General features: G+C 37.5%; 1 protein-coding gene across 5 annotated transcripts in view; it reads right to left on the bottom strand.

The window, feature by feature from the left end:
- The window catches only part of CEP162 (centrosomal protein 162), a 108,596-nt gene extending 93,730 nt beyond the window's left edge, over nucleotides 1-14,866 (bottom strand). For 2 of the 5 annotated variants that reach the window (XR_010120434.1, XM_055274087.2), the window contains exons 1-6: nucleotides 14,747-14,866; nucleotides 13,527-13,642; nucleotides 8,253-8,367; nucleotides 2,594-2,740; nucleotides 2,096-2,279; nucleotides 82-149 (exon numbers count right to left, since the gene is read on the bottom strand). Coding sequence is in view for 4 of the 5 variants with exons in the window: in XM_055274087.2 (XP_055130062.1) it covers nucleotides 82-149; nucleotides 2,096-2,279; nucleotides 2,594-2,740; nucleotides 8,253-8,367; nucleotides 13,527-13,583 (571 nt within the window). In the remaining variant the exon portion in view is untranslated. Of the gene's footprint in view, nucleotides 1-81; nucleotides 150-2,095; nucleotides 2,280-2,593; nucleotides 2,741-8,252; nucleotides 8,368-9,001; nucleotides 9,205-9,509; nucleotides 9,674-13,526; nucleotides 13,643-14,746 lie in introns of those variants that run through there. The other 3 variants (XM_063637800.1, XM_055274088.2, XM_063637799.1) reach the window with 3 other exon arrangements.
- Between the last annotated feature and the right edge of the window lie 329 nt (nucleotides 14,867-15,195).

Below are 15,195 nucleotides of genomic sequence, written 5' to 3'. Positions count from 1 at the left end.
CCTTTTATTTTTCTTATCAATGTCTTTATTAAAAGATATTATCTTTTCAAATATTATAAATTTAAGAACCAATGAAATTACCTGCCAGTTCTTCATGTTTCGATTCATTCTCATGTTCGTCATCAGTTAGTTCTACATTGGCTTGATTACTGGAAAAAATATTTATTTTAGCATTACATGTTAAAAATATATTTTCATGTAACTCTTTCTGTATACCTTTTTTAAAAATCCCTAAAATTATACATGTCCTCTCTCAAGTCCTCTTGTTCTATCAAAAGCTAAAAATTTGGGAGCTTTAAGGAAAATGTTTTGAAAATAAATCATCTTCGAAGCATATGATTAATTGTAGCTTAAAAACAATACAAAGGAAAAAGATGCCCTATTTCTTAAATATACATAATTTTATTACTATGTACATTTACATGTACAAATATTATCTTATGACCCTAGAGATCCCTTCTACACTAAAGATTAGAAATTGACCACAAGCTATGAGACCCAGTGAGGTCCATATGAAAGTCAGAAAAAAAAATGCTAAAGTCAGCACTTACATGCTAATAAGCAATTTAATCCTCAAACAGAAGCTGAATAGGAGCCTTAAAACAAAACCTAAGCAAGGGGACAAGGAGCTTGAGTATGATTTAATTATATTGGATGTATTGGTCCATATACTGCTTTCTCTCAAACCAGGAATCAGTTCTACCTTTTCAGTCTATCAACCCTCTTTATTGAGATCGTTAGAGAAACTGTAAGACTATATAATAATGATGAGAGCTACAAACACCTAATGTTGCATGTTCAATGCTATTCTGTACTTTGACCGGCCTGCTCTAGAGCAGAAATATCAATAGTTAAGAATACTGTTAAGAAATAAGAAAAAAGTTAAAAAATGTAGCAAAGTGGCAAAAAGTTGGGGCCCACAAACCCATGCATGCTTAATCTGTATTGACACCGTTGGGAAAGGCAATGACCGTAGCCCCTGAGTGTCCCTGCACATTCTTGCTGAATATGCCAAGAGTGCAAGACGCTGATCACTTTTCACCATGCCATTTGGGTAACATTTCCGACCAAACAAAGAGCAGGCTTGTTTCCACCTACTATAAAAGTAATACATTTTCCAAGCTCAGTGTTCCTCTTCTGTAACACAGCCCATCATGTGTGCATACATCCATTATGGATCCTTTGCCTTGCCCTCAGCATAATCATAGGGCATGGGGAACCAATGCAAATGCAACATTCAGGTACTGCCTTTGTTCTTTAATTCTGATCCAGGAATCTTCTGTCTATTGTCAACACCATAAAACTGGAAGGCTAGCTTGTTAGCTTGCCAAGTAGGATAAAAATCTCAGACCCCGAAAAGTTCATGACAGTAAATGTATTTCTTTATCCACTGTCTATAAAAAACTAATCATTCTGCAGAGCCTAGGTGCTCTAATAATCAGAGATTATGATTCTCCTGACCCTTAATTATACCTTTGTGATCTCAAAATCCTAAATAAAATTGTAATCTGCTTTCCATTCATAATTTTAAAAATTACATGGATAACTAAATAAGGGCATTAAAGACCTCAGGTTTCAAAGGTCTTGAGAATGGCAATGGTCTAGTGTAATAAAGAGAGGACCAGCTCAGTGAACTAGTGGGATTCCTAGAATAAATGAGGTTTCCCAATAACCATCAGGGTCAACCATACAGAGGTTAAGACACAGATCAAACTTGTCTTTGCTTCTTGGTTCCCACTTCCCTTTCTGTTATTTTTTTTCCTGAGTTTATAATAGTAACCTGGACTCTCTTATTTATCTGTGGAAAATGACTTAATAAATTACTTTCCTAGTAAGGACTTCTTGGCAATGTACTATTAGTCTCAATAGCATGAAATTTCAGATTGTGGAGGCAGCATGGGCTCTCAAATACAAAGAAACATATTCTATTCACACATAAGAAAAACCCTAACTATAAAATGAACAGATAATAGATTTGAAAAAGAAGATTTAATTTTGCCTATTATAATGTTTACCTATTTAAAATCGTGCATATATCTGCCTTCCAAAAATATAGAAATCATAAAAATCATTAATAGTTTACACTGTACTTTACCTATGTACAGCTTTAAAATGTGTAGAGTCATTAGAATCCAATTCCTTATTTAATCTCGAATAATCAATGGAAGATGTCAAGCCTTTCTCAAGCCTGGCAAAAAATTGTTCTTTCTCCTCTTGTTCTTCTAATGTGTCCAATCCCACTCCGAGAATACTATGGTTGAGCTCAGAAACTACTAGTTCTAAATGGAAAGCACAAATATATTTTAGTAATACACAGAATTTTGAAAACATTGATTTAAATGATGCATTTATTGACATTATGTAGTAAATTTTAAAAATTTTACAAATATTTACTCTCACTCATCAAATATGAATTCATATTAATAATATGTAAGGTTTAAAGCTTCTCCAGAATAATTCTAAACCTCTAGGAAGATATTAAATCCATCTACATGCTTCAGTAAAGGAGGCTTCAAGATAGTTAATTTTTGTAGCTCTGAATATAAGCACAACAATTAATAATTTAGCAACTCACATCCCTTGCATTTCTTACCATTTGTTTCTAAGCTATCAGTACTTAAGAGAGAGGTTCCACTGCTCTTAAGAAATTGAATTTTTTCAGCAGACTCCTCTTCTATTTCCGTAACAGCTTGAGAAGTCTTCTTTGTTTTCAAATAGCTCACATTTGTTCCAAGCAGTCCTAGGAACACAATTTAACACAGATGAAGATTTATGTTCAAGGAATTGTTTTGACCACTATGACAACACAATAATAACATTATGCTAATTTCGTGCACAGTAGCCACAAAATAAATCTGCTCTATTAAATAAAAATCCATCAGACCTAACATTCACAAAAGAAAGATTATAATTCTATTCGGTGGCACTGTATCATATTAAATAGAATACTTCAAAGAGTTGCACCATGAGACAAAATTTTTTAAAATTACTTTGAAGCTCAAGTACTTAATACAGTATACCATGCTACTTTAAAGAATATCTTCTGCCTTATTCCCTCTGTTCTTTACATTTCTCAGAGTGTTTTTGTTGCTGAACTCAACGCTATTGGAAACAGACTGTGGGCGGCATGAATTAGTATAACAAAATACAAGGGGGCAAAGTAGGTACAATTAAAAACCTACCAGGTTAGACAGAAGCCTTCGTTAGTGTAAATATCATTTCAAAAAATAGATGGAAATAGTAAAAGCTCTTTCAAAGTCATTATTTCTAAAACAATGGAATCAGTGGCTCACTGCAGGAGAGGTTCTCATGCCAGGATATGTGCATATTGTTGGGGACGGGAGGGTATTATAGTCTCTCACAGCATTCAGGAATTTGAAATTTTCTCTAAGGCTGACATATATTAAGCATATTAAAAGTGTTTTATGACTAATTAGACATTTGATGATACTAAGAAATTATTACAGATATTTCTTAGACAATATTATGGTTGTATTTTAAAAAGAGAGTACTTATTTTCAGAGATACTTTGAAATATATGTGGAGAGAACTGATATGCTGTTGGAGATTTGTTTCAGTATAATCCTGAGTGTCAGAAGGTGGAGAATAAGAGAGAATATTGATGAAAAGTGATTGGCCATGAGTTAATAACAACTGTTGCAGCTAGGCGATGGGTACATGGGAGTATGTGGTACTTACGTAAATGTTTGAAGTTTTTTATAATAAAGTTTCAAAAATGTTCTATGAATCCTGGGTAAAAAAGTATAACTTACATTTATGTAGCAAAGGTTCTGAGTATTATTTATTTTATTCAAATTTTTTGACAAACTATGTGCCTAGAACATTATTAGTGCCAGCTACACAATGAAGTCCTTTACCATCACGAAGGTTAAAATCTAACAGGAGGAGACAATCGACAGCAAATATTTAAGGTGCCTACTACACACCAGGCATTGTTCTAAATGCTGGGGCTTTATCAGTGAATAAAAAAGACAAAAATCCATTCTAACTGGTGTAAGATGGTATCTCATTGTGGTTTTGATTTGCATTCCTCTGATGGCCAGTGATGATGAGCATTTTTTCATGTGTTTTTTGGCTGCATAAATGTCTTCATGTTCTCACTCATAGGTGGGAATTGAACAATGAGAACACATCGACAAAGGAAGGGGAACATCACACTCCGGGGACGGTTGTGGGATGCGGGGAGAGGGGAGGGATAGCATTAGGAGATATACCTAATGTTAAATGACAAGTTCATGGGTGCAGCACACCAACATGGCACATGTATACATATGTAACAAACCTGCACGTTGTGCACATGTACCTTAAAACTTAAAGTATAATAATAATAAAATTAAAAAATAAATAAATACATAAATAAATAAGACAAAAATCCCTGCTCATTCATGGGATTTGAGGCAGGCAATAAGTAAAATAAGTAAGTACACTGCAATTAAATAGTACATTAGAAAACAGTTAAGTGCCAAGAAGAAAAATAAAACAAGAAAGAGGAACAGAGAATGCAGGAATGAAGGGCACTACAACCTTAAACAGGATGGTCCGGAAGGCCTTCACTGAGAAGTTAACACGTGAGCTATGGCTTGGTGGGGGTGAGGGACCAATCCACATGAATACATGGAGGAGGAGTGTTTAAGGAGGAGGAAAGCAGTGTATAACCTCTAAGCCAGGAAAATGCCCAGGCATGTGTGAAGAGAAAGGAGGCCTGTGTAGTGATACTGGCATAAGCAAGGAAAAGGTAGTCTAAGTTGGGAGGCCAAAAGAGTCAGGGGGCAGAACTGGTGTGGGTGGTAGCTTGAAGGTCATTAGCTTTTATAACAAGTGAAATGAGAAGCTATTAGAGGGAAGAGGTGGCTATGATGTGGCAGGCAAGATTTTTTGGTGTAAAGAAGTTTAAGGAACTCAAAAGTCAGGTTATTAGAGGCATTAGCTATATAGTTAATGTAGTCACCAACAATTAGACAAGAGAATTGGAGACTCACAGTGAAACAGCAGCTAAAATCTTTGAGGAATGAGGAGGAATAACCCGGAGTTCAGTAGATAACTGCAACAAAGAGACATAGTAGATATGTGGTCTGATAGCAAGGTTCATAAGGAGATTGGAAGGAGAATGGTCTAGAAACAGCAATGAACAATAACATACTCCTTTTCCAAGTCTAATGGAACAAGACATGGCAAGAAAACAGTAACCACTGGAGGTTACTAGAGAAGCAGCCGTGTTCACAGAGCAAAGTTAAATGTGAATGACAACTCTGCTCTGAAGGAATTCTATAAGATTAATTGCGGGGGTATACCAAGACAGGAAAATCCAAGAATATTTCCATGAGGAAGTAACATTTCTGCTAAGATGTGAAGAAAGACCACGACATAACTAGGTGAACTAGGCCAGGGAGACCAGTACAGGCAGGGGACACAGTAGGTACAGAAGTGTGACAATGGGAGGGGCAGGCCACATTTGCAGATGCAAAAAGACCAGTGAGGCTGGACCCAGATGGTGAGGGTAAGCCTAAGAGGAAATAAGCCCAGAGCAGGAAGTCAACGGTTGGACCATGCTCGTCCTCATAGGCCAGGCGCAGGGACTTGCTCTGTATTCCAAGAGCACTAGAAAAAACTTGGTAAAGTTATACAATATCAAAATTTCCTTATTTTAATAGTATATGTTTGTTGTAAAAAACTGATACATGGAAAAGATAAATAATTATGAGTAATGTTTTATTTTTGTTTTTTGCTTTTTAATATTCTTTTGTTCTTTGTTTTCTTCAAAAACCAGAAGGCTGAAAATGTGTGCTATAAATATTAAGATTAGAAAAAACATCACTTTTGGTAGAAGGAAGCCTTATTAAGAAGTCACGAATTTTGACTTCAGTTTCCTAATTAATGTCCTCTTGGAAAAGGCTAATAATCAATTTATTTTATGCCTGTCTGTGAATAATGGTTTTACTGGATCAAATAATAACCTCCATAAGTTGTAAAAAATCAAGAGAGATTCATAGATGCTTCAAATGAAAAAGTATATGCCAAGGTTGGTGTGCTGTGGTGGCAACATGTCCAGGGTCTCACCCTGGCTCTAAAGCACGACTTGAGATTGTAGCTCACACTAACCAAGCTCACAAGAGATTAATGTAACAGAAACGAAGATCCAGTTTAGTTATTTACAATAAAGAATACAATCAGCAAGAGGATGAGATAGTTTCACCTTCTAAGCCAAACATTTTATTCCTATGGCAACTGGGAAACAAGCAAAATTATAATGTAAAAGTTGCTCATGTTAACGTTTAATGGCACCTGTCTTAAGATTAGTAATGCATTCCTCTTCTCAAGAGGGGTGTTGAATTCTCCCTCAGAAGGTTCTACACTCTTGATACAGGAATCATGTCTTGCCTTTTTATACTAATGCCTAGTATTTAGAACATAATACGAGCTCAGTAAGTGTGTGCTTGAGTCAGGCACCAGGTTATTCCTGTGGGCAGGGAAACCTCCCTCTGTTTAAGCTGACATTGCCAAAGTTTGCTTCTTGACTATCCTTCTTTACTTCTTTTACTAATCAAATCTATTTTTGATACATTTTAAAAAAATTATTAATACCATCAATCAGGTTACATGTGAGTATTTTTGGTCTAGGAGCTATTCTTTTCCTGTATGATTAGGTTGTATGTATCTGCTCTGATTCATTATCTTCTAGACAAAAGGCTTTACGTCCCAAATCTTTGTCAACAATTCCAATAGTACTTCATCTCATAATATCCTTTTCAAGCATTAAAAGCAGGGAGAGATTCTAAAACATAATTCTTCACTACAAAGTTCAGCACGTTGCATAAGAATTTATAAAAAATGCACTGAATTGTTCAATAAGGAATTTCTTTAAACTACAGTATTAAAAAGAACAGAGAAGTAACTGTCAAATCTACTTTATCATGCATTTATTAAACAAATTTATCACTTAATGTTGAGAGTCAGGGCACACAAGGACAAAGAAGTGTTTCCTACCCTCACAAAGCTCCCAACCTCAGGAGTTGTCCTATAGGTTACAACTATCAACACAATGTGTAAGTGTTACTATGGTGTTCTGACACTAAAATGAAGGAGAAACTAATTGTGACAAGAGAGCTAGAAGATACAGTGAAGGACTGCAAAAAGTGGCGCTGCTAGGCTTTATTGGGCCAGAAGGATGGATGAGAGGAAAGGCATTCTAATGGCAAGGAAGCATGAGATAATGCACAGAGGCAGGGAGGCCTATGGTGTTTCCAGGAGATGAGGAATGATTAAGTATGGCTAGAGCACACGAGAAGGCAGGGTTCCAGTCAGATCATGCAAAGCCTTAATTATGACATGAATTCAGGCTCAATTTTTATGGGGGGGGGGAAACAAAAGCCCATATGTAAACTTTTTCCCTAGAGATATGGAAATTCTATCATTTTACAGAATTGTGCTTAACACTGATCCACATATGGTGTGAATGTAGGTACTGAAATAGAAGTAGTCGGGGTTGTTTACAGATATGGCAGTATCATATATACTAAACCTATCATGCCAGGTGTGGCAGCTCATGCTTGTAATCCCAGCGTTTTGGAAGGCCAAGGTGGGAGGACTGCTTGAGGCAAGTTCGAGATCAGCCTGGCAACATAGTGAGAGACCCTATCTCTACAAGAAATAAAAAAAATTAGCCAGGCATATTGGCATGTACCAGTAGTCCTAGCTACTCAGAAAGCTGAGGTGGGAAGATTGCTTGAGTCCAGGAGTTTGAAGTTACAATGAGTTACAATGAGCTATGATTGCCCTTCAGCCTGGGTATATCATATACATATACATATGAGACATATATACATATGGCAGTAAATTTTTTTTTACTACTGTCATTAACAAACTGTGATACCAAAGTCCATAGGTTTGTTAAACTCTTCCCAATGCAATGACATTAATATACTGCCAGAATATCTTATGAAATCACCTTAAATCAATTTATCATTAAACATGATAATATACCTGAATTGTCACCTTGAGTAAATATAAATTATCTCCATGTAAAATAAGCTGATAATGTTATAACACAGATTCTCAATTACATAATAAATACATAATAAAGTACTGGTTATATGAAAATCAATTCAAACTTCAAAAATCCACACTATTAGTATTCTTTTCTTTATATATTTAGAATGAAGTAACAAAATCCAGAAGTCTTGACTGACCCCTTGTGGTCAAATAATTTGAAACTAAAAATCAGCAACATTTACCATCATCTTTAAAATCATCTTCAGTTATCCACCAAGGCACTGTATCTTTCTTCTTCATCTCTTTTTTAGATTGTCTAGCTGTTTTGTCTGAATTTTCAAAAGAATCATCTGAAAGCTGAATTAGATATAAGATATTGAATTTGAAAATACAGTGTAAATTCAAGAATCTCAGATTCATTAAGCATGTTTCTATTAGTTCACTCACAGTTCAGCTATCACATAAATAACACTCTCATCAATAACGTATAATTTCACAGCTACAAACATATTTGGCCAAAATAACTTAAAAATCAGACATACATTTCTGAGCATCAATTTCATAATTAAGTAAACCAGGAGAATAACAACGAAGACATAAAACTTGATCAAGAATTTTTTTCAGGAAAGAAAAAACAGGAGGATACAATCCTGTCTTCTAGACATTCTCTAGGGTTTAAGAATAAATAATGGCTGAACAAAATTGCATAGCACCACTCTAGAAACAGAATTTCAGGATAAGGAAGAACTGAGTTTCAGGGTGTAAAGAGGAGGATGGAATTGACCAGAAAAATCAGGATTTTTTTTCAGTGATTGATAAACGCTAATTTGCTTTTTTCTACTCTTCCAATCCAAATTTTACTACAACTCTAAATCCCATACTCTAACCTCAATACCACCCCCCACCACTTTAGCCAATAACTTGGTCACTTTTTTCTCTGAGAAATAAAAACCTTCAAACACCATCCACCTCACTTCACTACTAAACTTACTTGTGAAGCCACTTCTTTCGTCTCTCAGACAACACAATTCTTTCCTCCACTCCCAGCAGAACTTCTCTAGGTTCTTCCTTCCTTGGTTATCCCATTTGATTTCTGTATCTTCACTCCCTTCTCTCTCTACTCCCCTCCCTTCCCTCTGATTATACAGCTGCTCAGCACTGCATCTCCAGTGCCTGGCACAGTACCGGGTACAACTGTGGAATGAAAAAATGAACATTCTACTCAACTTTGAAAAAAAAAAAAAAAGGAAAACAAAACAAAAAAATTCCTTATCCCCACGTCCCTTTTACTCTACCTATCACATTTCCTTGATATACCAACTCCTTGAGTTCACTTAACCCTTTATAATCTGGTTCCCATCCAAAACAGCTCTCCTTCAGGCACGAAAGGCCTCCGAAATGCCACGAATAAAGTACCACCATCAGTTATCCTCCCTGATCATGTCATGGAATTTGCTACTGGTGATCAACTCTTACTCTTACTTCTTGAAACTCTCTACCTTGACTTCAGTAGCATCACTTCCTCCGGGTTATTCTTCAGATCTGTGGCTATTCCCATCCATCTATTTTAATAGCTTTTGGCTTTTTACCCATTTATGTAACAGGAGACTTCTCCAGGACTATGCTCTTGATCCTTTTTCAATCTCATTTTACATTACTTTTTCTGGAAAAGAAATCAACATTTACCACATGTCTGCTCTATGTCAGGATCTACACTCAGGTTAACTCACTTAATCATTAAACAACCCTGCAGAAATTTACTCATGGTGAAACTGAAGCTCTAAGAGGTTAAGCAACTTGCGCAAGTTGCTACTGTTAGTAAGTGTTACAAAGTGACATTTAAACCCCTGTCTGACTAACTCCTGTCCACTTTCCACTATACTATGTAGTTCCCCAACTAGAATATTGTTATCTGAGTGACCTTTTAAACTTCTAAAATGACAGTGTGCGCCCACACACACAAACACACACACTTGCCAAACAAAAAACTCTACCTCAGTGACTTGAAGAATGTCAATTTAAAAATGTTCAAGAAGAACTTACTGTCTTCACTAACAACCAGGTAGGAAGACAGGAAGAGGGAAGAAAAAATATTCCTTATCCCATCTGAATTTCTGAAATTAGTTAGCTGCATCACTTTTCACTTACTCTCTAACTTCAGTATCACCTTGAGGTGTTCCATTTCTCTTTCCTCCCATTTTTTCAGTTTATTTATCCGTAACATAGGCATGGTACTACTGACCTTGTTGGGCCATGACAAAGAAAAGAAAAAGAAATGCAGATTTCTAATACATGATAAGTATTCTTACTTTCAACAACCTTCCACAGTGCTTCCCAGCACTTTCCTTAATTATTTTTAATGAGTATGATTCATTAAAAATAAAACAAAACAGGCCGGGTGTGGTGGCTCACAGCTGTAATCCCAGCACTTTGGGAGGCCGAGGTGGGCAGATCTCGAGGTCAGGAGTTTGAGACCAGCCTGACCAACATGGTGAAGCTATGTCTCTACTAAAAATAGAAAAATTAGCTGGGCGTGGTGGCGTGTGCCTGTAATTCCAGCTACTCAGGAGGCTGACGCAGGAGAATCACTTGAACCTGGAAGGCAGAGGTTGCAGTGAGCCAAGATTGTGCCACTGCACTCAAGCCTGGGTGACAGAGCAAGGCTCTGTCTCAAAAATAAATAAATAAATAAATAAATAAATAAATAAAAATAAAAATTAAATAAATAGAAATAAAACACAACAAAAAAGCTGATTCTCAGATATAACAGTTGTTGGCAAGGATATGGAGAAACTGGAACTCTGGGCTGGGTGCAGTGGCTCATACCTGTAATCCCAGCAGTTTGAGAGGCCAAGGTAGGCGGATCACTTGAGGTCAGGTGTTTGGGACCAGACTGGCCAACATGGTGAAACCCCGTCTCTACTAAAAGCACAAAAATTAGCTGGGCATGGTGGCAGGCACCTGTAATCTCAGCAATTTAGGAGGCTGAGGCATGGGAATTGCTTGAGCTCAGAAGGCAGAAGTTGCAGTCAGCCAAGATTGCACCATGGCACTCCAGCCTGGGCAACAGAGCAAGACTCAGTCTCAAGACAAAAAAGAAATTGGAACTCTGATAAACTAATACACTACTAGCGGAAATGTTAAATAGCACAGCCATTTTAGAAAATAGGCAAACACACAGCTACCATATGAGACAGCAATTTCACTCTTTGGCATATACACAAGAGGAACAAAAACACATCCACACAAAAACTTGTACATGATTGTTCATGGCAGCATTGTTCGTAACTGCCAAAAAGTGGAAAGAACCCAGATGTCCGTCAACTGATAGGTGGAAAAACAAATGTGGTACGTCTACACAATGAAATATTACACAATGAAATATTACTTAGCTATAAAAAGATATGAAGTGTTAATATACTACGACATGGATGAACCTTGAAAACATCATGCTGAGTACAAGAAGCCAGACCCAAAGGGCCCCATAATATATAATTCCATTTCTATGAAATGTCTGTAACAGGCAAACATTTAGAGACAGAAATCAGATTAGTAGTTGCCTAAGTCTAGGGAAGGGGGAACAAGGAGATGGAGTAACTACTAACGGATATGGGATTTCTTTCTGGGGTGACAAAAATTCCTATAATTGATTGTGGTGATGGTTACATAACTCTGAAACCACAGAACTGCACATTTAAAATGGGTGAATTAAATGGTATGTGAATTATATCTCAATAAAACTATTTTTAAAAAGCTGGTTACTACTCTCCTAAAAATAAAGATATATAAACTATGTCTTTGAATAAATTGTTTGAAAAATAATTTATCAAAGTGAGAAAAGTTAGCATGACTCTAAAATCATGACTTTCATAGTAAAAAAAATGACACATTGCAACTGAGGATGGATATAAGAGGGAGAGAGACAGAGACAGAAGGGTAGGGGAAGGAGAGTGTTGGAGAATGTGTGTGCTGGAAGGGTGGTAAATGAGGAAAGAACAAAAACATCTTCTAAAAGGCCTGTTCTGCTATCTTTTACAATAAAAATTATTCCTATAAATTTAATTTTCAAAATGTGTCTGTATTTGAAATTTTAAAAAATCAACTTTTCAAATGGTAAACGAAACTTATTCCAAGTGCCTATTACATATTGGCAATTGGTAGACGCTTTTTTTAATCCTTAAAACAATCGTACAAAGAAGGCATTGTTTTTCCATGAGACAGATAATGAAAGTGAAGTTTTTTTGTACATTAAACTCCCTTTTTTTTTTTTTACAAGAACGTATGACATATGACGTATAATAGCTTAAAATGTGACTCTCCTGAATGCTCTACAAGGCCCCTCCATTTATATAAATAGTTATGCATCGCTTAATTATGGGGTATGTCCTGAGAAATGTGATTTCATCATGGGAGCATCACAGAGTGTATTTACACAAACCTAGATGGCTCCATGGTATAGCCTACTCCACACTTAGGCTATATGGTAATGCTTATTGCTCCTAGGCTATAAAGCTGTTCAGCATGTACTGTACCGAATCCTGCAGGCAACTGTAACACAATGGCAAGCATTTGTGTATCTAAACGTAGAAAAGCTACAGCAAACATATGGTACAAAAGATTAAAAAGGTACACCTTTATAGGGCAGTCCCATTATAAGCTTACGGAACCATTGTTGTATATGCGGTCTGTTGCTGACCAAAACATCTTTATGAGGTGTACGACTGTACAGAGAACGTGGTATAACCATTTAATGTACTCATTCAAATATTTATTAAGTATTTATTAGGTACTGTAGATACAGTAATGAACATGTTGATATATAATAGCAATGAACATACAGTCATCATATTACAGACCATATATTCTTATAATGGGAAGCAGAAAACAGACCCATACAAGAAAAATAATTAATGTGCTAAGTGCTATAAAAAGAATTAAATACATACTAGACTAAGAAGTGACTTCGTGGTTACCTTTTACTGGATAAACAGAAGAATCCTCTCTAAAGTGGTGATATTTAAGATTTTCACCAGCCAGGTAAAGAGGGAGGAGCATTATTGGTAGAGGGAACAGTGAGTGCAAAGCTCCTAAGGTGTATGAGCTTGAAATGTCTGGGAGAGAAAAAAGGCCACTGTGGAATAAATAAAGTGGATGAAAGAGGGATATGAAGGCAGTGAGATATGAAAGAGCGAAATCATGAAAGGCTTTAAAACCATGGTAAGGAGTTCGGTTTTTTTTCTACATGTGATGGGAGACCAATAGAGTCTTTTACTGGGGAGGAACAGTCTGACTGCAGTGTGGTGAAAGGAATGCTGGGCCATGAGTTGGGAACTGCTGCAACAGTCCAGTTGAGATGATGGCACTGAACTAGCAGTGGCAGAAAAGGGACAGAGCTGGAGGGATGACGGGAGTTGAGAGTTTAGCGATGGACTAACTGTATCTTCGAGGTGACAGAATTGAAGGATGAGTCTTTTGAGACAAATTTGACAATACAGTTTTTAAAAATATAAACTTACCTCTTTCATAAACTGTTCAAACTCTTCATCTAGCTCTTCTTGGGAATAGTTAGCCATAGTCAACAATTTTGACCTCCCAAAGTAAACATTCTAAAGTATCTCAAACATTGGAAACACTAAATGACAAGAGACATAAACATCTTTTGAGGAAATCCATCACATCATGAACACGACCAGACTTAAACTTCAGACATTTGTTATGATTCAGTATATATGTACAATTTTATTTTTAACCAGTAAGCTGGTCAAGAGATTCCTAATTCATTAAGCAAACTGATCTGGAAAAGGAGCTTTGACAGGATGTCTTGTACTCAACGTTCAGAATTATGTTTTCATCTGTTAATATCCAACTGTTAAAGAGTGGTCTCTACAATATTTCCCAAACCTATGTTTGTGTGCATGTGTTAATTAGTACCTCTCAAACACAAACCAGGTCCTCACAGGTAATCTTAAAAACTGTAAGTTAGCAAATCCAAAGGACTGTTTCTTTCTTGCAAAGCACACGACAGAGTTTGTGCTGCCTTATCACTTGGCTCGTTATTTTACCAATCCATAGTAATAGTTTCGTAAAGCAGACTGTATCCAGATACGGGGATGTTTCAAAATATACACAAATAGAATTTAGTAAGAATTAATAATTAGTCAAAATACTTAAAGAATACTTAAAGTTAATGGAGTACACAAATCAGTACTGTTTCTTTTGAAGCGAGGGAAGACCGACAAAAATTGCGCGCTGAACACAAGTAGAATCCAGTGATTTGCAACGGAAAGCGTTCCTCTAGACACCTAACGAACCCAACCTTGGGTCGACCCCCAGCTCCTGAACTCCCTAGAGCAGCTCAAATCCCAGCTTTCTTCAGTAGAGATGGGGGAGGGGAAGAGGACTTGCAGACCCGGACAATATCCTCCCCATCGTGCAGAATAACACCTCTTCCCCTCATTAGCACTTTCAATCAGTTCAGGGTAAGTGCGGTTAAGGTCTTGGCCTGAATAGCTTGGACACAGGTGAACTCCACCAAAAGCTTCTCAAGCCTGGCTGCGACGCCGTCCCCGCAAGCGCGGGTGCGGGAATTGGAAGGAAGACAAAGACGCATTTGCCGTGGGCTCCGGGCGGAGAAGGGGAATGATCCGGAAAACTAAAGCCCTTCGGTCCAGTATGAAGCACGGCCTTGGCCAGGGCGATTTGGGTGAGAAACCAGCGTTCACACCTTACCACCTACCTCTGCCTCTGAATTCCGCGCTTTCCCGGAAGGTCTCTGCGGGTCCGCCAGTCGTCAGGGTAACAGACTTCAGCTGCCGGGTTCTGGAGTCACGTGACCCGGGCAGGTCACGTGGACCGTGGGTTTCCCAATGCCTTTACAAGAGAAGGTCGGAATAACCGCGGCTCAGAAAGACACTCTAGTGGCTAAACCTTCGCTGCTGCAGTAAAATGCCTTTCCCTCCCTGGCTTTCTCTACGTTCCTTAGAAAAGGGGATAGCGGCAAACCGGTTACTGGAGAAGCGAGACGGAGGCTTCCAGCGGGCTTGTGGGGCGCAGTGGCTGTAGGCCAGCCCGTGGCTTTCTGGGAAATGTAGTTTAGCTCCCCGGGTCCTTGGGTTTCCGCACTCCGCATCTTCGCCTCCCAGCCTTCCCCACGCTTGTCATTCGGGCGCTCTGTTTTTCCAAGCG

The sequence above is a fragment of the Symphalangus syndactylus genome, chromosome 4, assembly GCF_028878055.3.
Source record: "Symphalangus syndactylus isolate Jambi chromosome 4, NHGRI_mSymSyn1-v2.1_pri, whole genome shotgun sequence".
NCBI classification, from domain to species: Eukaryota; Metazoa; Chordata; class Mammalia; order Primates; family Hylobatidae; genus Symphalangus; species Symphalangus syndactylus.
The sequence above is the reverse complement of the archived record's forward strand: the minus strand, read 5'-3'. Positions and strand labels throughout refer to the sequence as shown.